The following is a 9,309-nucleotide window of genomic DNA, read 5'->3' as shown; positions in this document are numbered from 1 at the left end:
TCTAAAGCCATGTAGTGTGTGTGTGTGTGTGTGTGTGTGTCATTACCATGTCTGGTGTAGTGTGTGTGTGTGTCAGTACCATGTCCGGTTGCGTGGGAACTTGGGTTCGGTCAGGATTTCCTTCACAGACATGACGTTACCAGGAATGATGGGATAGAATTCACTCAGAGAGGCCGTCTCATCACTGTACAAACACAAAGATAAAAATGATTGAAGCTGATTTGATGGGCATCCACAAGGGGGTGAAATATCGAATATTATTACACGGCTCTGTGGAATACTTGATTCTGATTGGTCAACAGCGCCATCCAGCGGTATGTTATTCCCAGATAACAACCGCCAAATTGAATAACACACCGCTCATCCAGGTACTACGAGTTATCTTGACCGGTACTACTTATATGCTTAACGAGTCACTCCGCTATCGTTGACTGTCTGGCGCCACCTTGTGACTGAAAACACAACCACCGCGTGTTACAATGGAAAACTTCAGCATTCATTTCAACATATATGGTAAAAACAAATCTTTTTAGCCGTGTAATAAGCGGGATAATGTACATCCAGCCAGTTGTTATCTCAGAATAAACCCCTTCAGGCTGATACAAGACCCCGACGTGAATCACCCTGTCGGGGTTTATTCTGAGATAACAACCGGCTGGATGTACATTATCCCTTACTTAACAATATATTCACAATATATTTTTAATAAACATTTTAAACATTTTTCATAATATTTTGGTATTATTGAAAACATGTTCATGTCAGTCAGACAGACAGACAGACAGACAGACAGACAGACAGATAGATAGATAGATAGATAGATAGATAGATACATTAAATCATTGCTGTAATTCTCTCAGTGAACAGTAGTTGGCGCTGTGAGCACAAATCACAAATCAAGCTCTGACAGTGTGAATGATGTAAGCCAGATACTGAAAGTACTGGACATTTGTTTTCTCTGTAACAACATCAGGTCTTTTCTCTGTAGAATACTGACTAAAGTATAAATGATATAGGAGGTCACAGTATGTACAGTCTTTACACTAAATGCCAAAGCTAGTACTGTTGAACAGGAACTGATGAAAATCCTGCACACCTAAACTAATCCTTCCTTCAGATATAGTGTATTTCATGCACAATTCTTTCATTTTATGCAGCACGCAAATGTGTACATAATACATAACTCTTACAATTGAACCTTTAGCTGCTATAATGTTTAAAGCAGCATCACTGAGACGTGAGACAGTGAGGAGAGAAAAGCGAGAGACAGATGGAGTGAAAGAGAGGGTTTCTGACAGAAAGCTTTGCTCTCCGTCATACTGCCAGTCGCACTGAAAGCGTTGCATCTGTTACAAACAACATTTACAACCTCACAGAGACTTTTCTACACTACTATACACATCTACTCGATTTAGTCAAACATCACTATTACTGCTCATATTCAAGATTAGCAATATATAATATTATATATCTTTTTATTTTAATATAGAATACAATATATTTTATTTTGAATAATTTTTTTGCTATTATTTTCTTTTCTTTCTTATTTTATATTTAAAATTAAATGTATTTTATATATATTTAATTTAATTTAATTTAATTTAATTTAATTTAATTTAATTTAATTTAATTTAATTTAATTTAATTTAATTTAATTTAATTTAATTTAATTTAATTTAATTTAATTTAATTTAATTTAATTTAATTTTACTGAAAGATTAGGAATATATTTGTGGTCAGAAATTGTACAAATCTAGTCCTATTTTATTTTATATTTTATTTTTTAATGATTTAATGAAGTAATAAAAACTTTACTTTACTTTACTTTGAACATAAAAACGTAACTTTACTTACTTTACTTTGAACATAAAAACTTAAATTATTAGTATAAAGTAAAGTAAAGTAAAGTAAAGTTTTTATGTTCAAAAAACTTTAGTTTACTTACTTTACTTTGAACATAAAAACTTTACTTTACACTAATAATAAGTTAAGTTTTTATGTTCAAAGTAAAGAAAAGTAAAGTAAAGTAAAGTAAAGTTACTTTATTTTACTTTACTTTACTTTTTTATTCTTAATTTAATTTAATTTAATTTAATTTAATTTAATTTAATTTAATTTAATTTAATTTAATTTAATTTAAATTTAATTTAGTAATTTGTGATATTCAGAAATACAAGCCCGGTTTCTCAACACCGTTATCCAATATCATTAACATTACTATATTACTCTCTATATTTTCACTTTCTGTATTCAAATGTAAGTGCATACAGGTGTGAATGTCCGCTGCTCTCCATCTAGTTTTGTACATCTGTGTCAGAGTGACGGCTGCTGTCTGTGCTTGAGCTCTCAGAGGCCTGTAACGCTGCATGCGAGGGTTTAACGGGGAGCCGTCCTGTTTAACGGCCTGGATTGAGCCTTCACTGCATGTTCCCTGTCAGCTGATGGAGACAGGCTCTCTAATTATCAGACAAAATGAGATCTACACTGAAGCGAAGGCTGAGTAACCTCTGATTGATACAGTATGGGCATCAGCTCAGAGCTCTGCTTCAGACCGGTTTAAAGGCTATTTAGACATTGCACTATTTTGTGTAACCTTAACAGTCTCACTTATTAATGCTCTAAGAAATGGATGCATTTGTCATTGTACATTTACAATGTAATTTACACTACTGTTCAAAAGCAGAAATTAATACTTTTATTCAGCTAGTATACATTTATAAAGTTACAATAGATTTCAATTTCAAATAAATGCTTTTCTTTTGAACTTTCTATTCATCTGTGAATCCTGAAAAATAAAAAGTATCACGGTTTCCACAAAAATATTGGGCAGCACAACTGTTTTCAACATTGATAATACTCAGAAATGTTTCTTGAGCAGCAAATCAGCATATTATAATGATTTCTGAAGATCATGTGACACTGAAGACTGGAGTAATGATGCTGAAAATTCAGCTTTGATCACAGAAATAAATTAGAGTTTAACAGATATTTACATAGAAAACTGTTATTTGAAATTGTAATAATATTTCACAATATTACAGTTTTTACTGTATTTTTGATCAAATAAGTGCAGTCTTGATGAGCAGAAGAGACTACTTTCAAAAATCTTACTGACCCCAAACTTTTGAACATATATTTGTCTTTCTTAAGTACTATTGTCCTGCTTTGAAACAGCAAAACACATTTGAATATAGTAGTAATAAAAAAGTAACTAACTAAATAAAACCTACTGTACCAAAGAGTAATGCAAACATGTTTTTGCAACAAAATTAATAATATATATATTTTTAGTTTTCCCATGTTCTTCCACAGTTGTAAGATGAATTATTGTTTTAGTGGCTCGAGATATTTGTTATTTTCATGACTTTTTACCTAATCATATTTTCCTTGCAGATTTTTTTTGCTTGATTTACCAGCATTTTTTAAAAGATTGATCTGCTTGTTTCAAGAGGGCATCACCGTCCTTATAACGAGACGTGTATTCAATCAAAATAAAGTGAACCTTTTTGGCAATTTCACGTCTTGTTTCATATTTCTCTCTAATAAACTGACTAAATGAGTAGCAGCCTGTATTTTCCCTCAAGCTTTATAGCTACACTATACACAGCCGGGGCTCAAAGAACATCTCGAGTTTCTCACTGGTATTTACAAGACTTCTGTGGTGTTTATGTGTGCTGATCTCATAAATGCAATCATGTCAGCAGGGTTCAAGGCAGAAATAGTCATTCAGTCAATCAGGATCCACACATCCGTGTCTGTTTAGACTCTCACAGATTCTGTGTTATTAAATGTTCGTCCCGTTCACAGAGGAACACGTGTGACTGACACATTGACAAAAGCAGAAGTTCATCTGTATGTCTGCGGATCTAAATGTATCCTGACAGGCCAACAAAAGAAAAGAGGGAAGTTTTTGCGATTAATTGTGTAATATGAGCTTGAGTGAAGAATGCCGATGCGTGAGATTAATTTACAAACGCTGTCGGTTTTTTTCACTTTGACTGTCAAATCAGTCAGAAGAGATGTTCAAGTAACTGAAACCCACCAGCTTTGGGCAACATTATTGTATTATTAGGTGAACTGTAAACAAGGCTTTTTGTCAGTTAACGGCATGTGCGATGCGTTCAAATATCTAGATCAAGTTGATATGTTGCTATAATAAACTTTTTTTCCACTGTAGGCTGCAATGTATTGCATTCTCCACAAGAACAAAACACGCTACCTCTGAATTTGGCCCACAATGTGGGAATCTCATGAAACCATCAGTCCAGGTCACATTTGACCCCAAAATTGAAAGAAAAAATAAATGATATTTTGCATAAAGGAAACTCAGTTTTTTTATAAACTACCAGTCAAAAGTTTGGAATAATTGCGTTTTTTTTAAGAAGTCTCTTCTGCTCACCAAGGCTGCATTTATTTGATTAAAAAATACAGTAAAATTGTGAAATATTATTACAATTTAAAATAGCTGTTTTATTTGTGAATATGTAGTAAAATGTAATTTATTTCTGTGATCAAAGCTGAATTTTCAGTATCATTACTCCAGTCTTCAGTGTCACATGATCTTCAGAAATCATTCTAATATGCTGATTTGCTGCTCGAGAAACATTTCTGATTATTATCAATGTTGAAAACAGTCGTGCTGCCCAATATTTTGGTGGAAACCATGATACATTTTTCTGGATTCACAGATGAAGAGAAAATTCAAAAGAACAGCATTTATTAGAAATAGAAATCATTTGCAACACTATAAATGTCTTTACTGTCACTTTTGATCAATTCAATGCATCCATGATGAATAGAAGTATGAATTTCTTCAATTCATCGTTAGAATGATTTCTGAAGGATCATGTGACACTGAAGACTGGAGTAATGATGCTGAAAATTCAGCTTTACATCACAGGAATAAATTACAGTTTAAAATTTCTTCACACAGAAAACAGTTATTATAAATTGTAATAATATTTCACAATTTTTACTGTATTTTTGATCAAATAAATGCAGCTTTGGTAAGCAGAAAAGACAGTAGAAAATGTGAATTACTCCAGACTTTTGACTGGCACTATAATGTATTGCAATGTGAATTTTTAACGTGATAAATTAAAGTACAATGATGCATGAATGTCCTGGCCAGCTTTCAGCCCAGTTGGTTTTGGAGGAGCTTGTGTGTGTCTATTGTTATAAATCTGGCCTTGAACGCTGGTGTTCAGCGGGGAATCGGCGTGACTCTGTGAGCTCAGAATAACTGCAGCACATGTCCTGAATGTCAGGGAGAAACAGCTGCTTTCCCATCCGTAATTGTCATGTAATCTCCACAGACGATCACACACATGATCCCGAACATGTGCCACACTAATGAATCACTGTCATTCATTAAAGAGCATTTTAGCACCTAATGTCATTTCATCTCCACAATATTTCCTTATTTCTGTGATGTTAGGCAGAATGTTTGCGCTTTTATTTTCCATGCAACAAAAGAGAAAATTGTCTACAAAGACATATATGATACTTTTGTGTGAAAACAGACCCAAATTTAAGTCATTATTCATTGACAATATAATTTGTCATAAAAAAACTAGCAAATTTGGGCTGTTGCGTCAAACCCAAATCAATATCTGCCATATTATATTATATTATATTATATTATATTTATTTGTTTATTTTGCATTATGACAGTATTTTCATCAAAACTATGCACATTTTACGCCGAAATGTATGTTATTTTGAGGCAAAAAAGAGATAAAATATAAAAAGCCAAAAAAGCTAAATATATATATGTAAGAATTATATATTATATTATATGTAAGAATTATATATTATATTATATTATATTATATTATATAATATTATCATATATTATGTGACTACTTTTGTGGTGATTTTTTTGTCCTTTTTAAAGCTTGCTAACAGAAGCCACTTATACTGAATGGAAAAGAGCAGCTCAGACAATTCTGCATTTTATATTTTTATGAATTATCGTTTACGTATCTTTTGTGTTTTATGGAAGAAAGAAAATCCTGCAGGTTAAAACAGCACGAGGATGAGTAAACGCTGAAAACATGTTCAATGTCCTCTTTTCAAGGTTCGTCATTAGAAAGCCTCAGAAGAGCTGAACGGGAGCCGATAAGAGCTCGTATGTTGACACAGCTGCTCTCTGATCGAGGGACACCAGACTGAGCTTCACTAACTAATACTGGTAATTCGGCTGATGATTTACACTGGTTTTCTAAAGCTGGGAAGCGTGTGAATGCAGGGGCCTGATGCAGAGGAATTTTCACCGCGTGTTTCGAGGGTCAGCATGGCTCTACCTGGATTTGAACTTTCTCTTCTTGATCTGGGACGACATCTGCATGCTGTGAGACATCTGCTCCATCTGCTGCTCCTGACAGCGCTGGGTTAATATTTTGGTTGCCATGGCGAAGCTCTCGGCAGCACCTGCATGGGAGCAGAACGACACGGCTGTCAGAAGGCAGACACACAACAGCAGACACACACCAGTGCCGATACAGGACGAGTCATGGCCCATTTCCATCACCTCTCCAAAAAACAGACCACAAAAACCATATTATAGAGTACATGACTTATGCAACATATTATAGTCTCAATCTTCACTCTACATGTGGCCCTGGCCTTATTATGGCAACACAATAAAGAGTAAATCTCACAAAACCTGTCAAGGGCACACATTTCACCCAAGGATATAGAATATTTTGCATAAAAATGAATTTTTAGGGCAATTCATTGACTAAAGCTAAAACCATATAATAAAAAAAAATGTCATTGCTTGAAACATAATAAATATTAAATAAAATATAAAAGACAAACAAACACGCACGCATGCACGCACGCACGCACACACACACACACACACACACACACATATATTGCTGAAAAATTCAGCCTGTTTTACGGCCATTCAGGGTTATTATCATTATCTAAAACTAAAACCATAAAACCATTTTCATTACTTGAAATAAAATAAACATTAACTGAAATTATATAAAATATAAAAAAACACTTAAACTTATTTCAGATAGTTGCCAAGAAATATGTTATATATTTAAATTTTTTTGCATAAGAATAAAGCCTTTAGGGCCATTCAGGGTTATTATCATTAACTAAAACTAAAACCAATACCAAAAATAAATAAATAATAATAATACAAAATAAAAAAATAAATGAATTAATAAAAAAAATAAAATAAAAAAATAAAAAAATAAATCAATAGATAAAATAAATCATTAACTGAAATAAAATGAAATATAAAACCTCCACTTTATTTCAGCTAGTTACTCATTTTCATTTAGTTTAAGTTGAAGTACTAAAAACACGCACAATAAAATTACTATAACTTTAGTAATTTAAAATTAAAATGAAAACAGAAAATAAAACAAGTATAATTTATATAAATATTTAGCATTATTTTCATGAAAGTTAAGCACATTTTACTCCAAAATGTTTATTACTGTGATGCAAAAAAGAATCATAATATAAAATGAAATACGAAATAAAAAATTATAAAAATGAAAAATAAAAAACATATGTACATGAAAATAAATTAATTAAAACATAAATTAATTAATATAAAAAATAAATGTTGCAGAACATCTTCCTAATGTAATATTCTTTTAAAATAAAAATATTATTTTTCTTCAGTTTTTTTTTTGTGTGTGAAATGTGACCTGGTCATGTTTTCACCACAGCAGGAAAGAGCTGAAAAGGAGAAGAGGGACATACAGTACATTGTGTCAGAATCCTGTTAAAAGTCCCTTTGTGAGCTATTGTGAGAATAATAATTCATTAGTTGTGAGGGTGGATGCGGCCCGTGAGAGTCCCGCAGTCATAAATCACCCCGACGGCACACGCGCCCCTCGCCCAACACAACAGAATCAGGTCACGTTTGAAGGATGGCTTCATTTACCCCAGAGTTACAGCAACCACCTGCGTTACCTTCACAGACAGAGAAACATGTTTCCCCTCCGCTTTAACCAGATTACATCTGAATGACAGCGGCTCCCGTCCCAGGCCTTTCCTCTGAACCCCAATCTGGAGTTTGTTTGAACATTCGGTACAAAAGGTCACTCTGCAGCATATTAAAATTGATCTGTCATCAGCCCGAGAGAGAGAGAGAGAGAGAGAGAGAGAGACACACAGAGAGAGATGGCATACAGGCCAGCAGCGTCTCTCACAATGAAAGCAGACTGTTCAGAAAAACACAAGTGGGGAGAAACACTCTGGAGGTGATGGATGAACCGGCTCATGAGAAATAACTCCATAAACTCCAAACGGCAGGATTTTTCATCTGGGCTTTCCAGCTGCTTGGTTTACAATGCTGAAAGTGCAGAGAAATGTGAATGCAAAGACTCACGACTGAATGCTAATTAGGTTTTTTGAATTTATGAACAAAATGGTTTGTTAAAATAACCTAAACCTGATTATGCAATTGTATACCATTACTTTGTATAAAATAAATGTCAAGGAATGAAATGAAATAAAATATAAAACTTCAACTTTTTTCATGTAGTTACCAAGACAACAAAACAGAAAATAAAACAAGTATAATTTATATAAATATTTAGCATTATTTTCATGAAAGTTAAGCACATTTTACTCCAAAATGTTTATTACTGTGATGCAAAAAAGAATCATAATATTAAAATGAAATACGAAATAAAAAATTATAAAAATGAAAAATAAAAAACATATGTACATGAAAATAAATTAATTAAAACATAAATTAATTAATATAAAAAATAAATGTTGCAGAACATCTTCCTAATGTAATATTCTTTTAAAATAAAAATATTATTTTTCTTCAGTTTTTTTTTTGTGTGTGAAATGTGACCTGGTCATGTTTTCACCACAGCAGGAAAGAGCTGAAAAGGAGAAGAGGGACATACAGTACATTGTGTCAGAATCCTGTTAAAAGTCCCTTTGTGAGCTATTGTGAGAATAATAATTCATTAGTTGTGAGGGTGGATGCGGCCCGTGAGAGTCCCGCAGTCATAAATCACCCCGACGGCACACGCGCCCCTCGCCCAACACAACAGAATCAGGTCACGTTTGAAGGATGGCTTCATTTACCCCAGAGTTACAGCAACCACCTGCGTTACCTTCACAGACAGAGAAACATGTTTCCCCTCCGCTTTAACCAGATTACATCTGAATGACAGCGGCTCCCGTCCCAGGCCTTTCCTCTGAACCCCAATCTGGAGTTTGTTTGAACATTCGGTACAAAAGGTCACTCTGCAGCATATTAAAATTGATCTGTCATCAGCCCGAGAGAGAGAGAGAGAGAGAGAGAGAGAGAGA

General features: G+C 33.5%; 1 protein-coding gene across 1 annotated transcript in view; it reads right to left on the bottom strand.

Annotated features, from left to right (window-relative positions):
* myom3 (myomesin 3) overlaps positions 1–9,309 on the bottom strand; it is a 68,038-nt gene that overhangs the window by 56,932 nt on the left and 1,797 nt on the right. Inside the window, 2 exon segments of the mRNA XM_016540527.1 lie at positions 80–184; positions 6,306–6,432. Coding sequence (XP_016396013.1) covers positions 80–184; positions 6,306–6,412 — 212 coding nt within the window. The 5' untranslated portion in view covers positions 6,413–6,432.

This window comes from Sinocyclocheilus rhinocerous, unplaced genomic scaffold, assembly GCF_001515625.1.
Source record: "Sinocyclocheilus rhinocerous isolate Xijiao unplaced genomic scaffold, SAMN03320098_v1.1 scaffold1510, whole genome shotgun sequence".
Classification (NCBI taxonomy): Eukaryota; Metazoa; Chordata; class Actinopteri; order Cypriniformes; family Cyprinidae; genus Sinocyclocheilus; species Sinocyclocheilus rhinocerous.
Note: the sequence above shows the minus strand (reverse complement) of the source record. Positions and strands in the feature narration are given on the sequence as shown.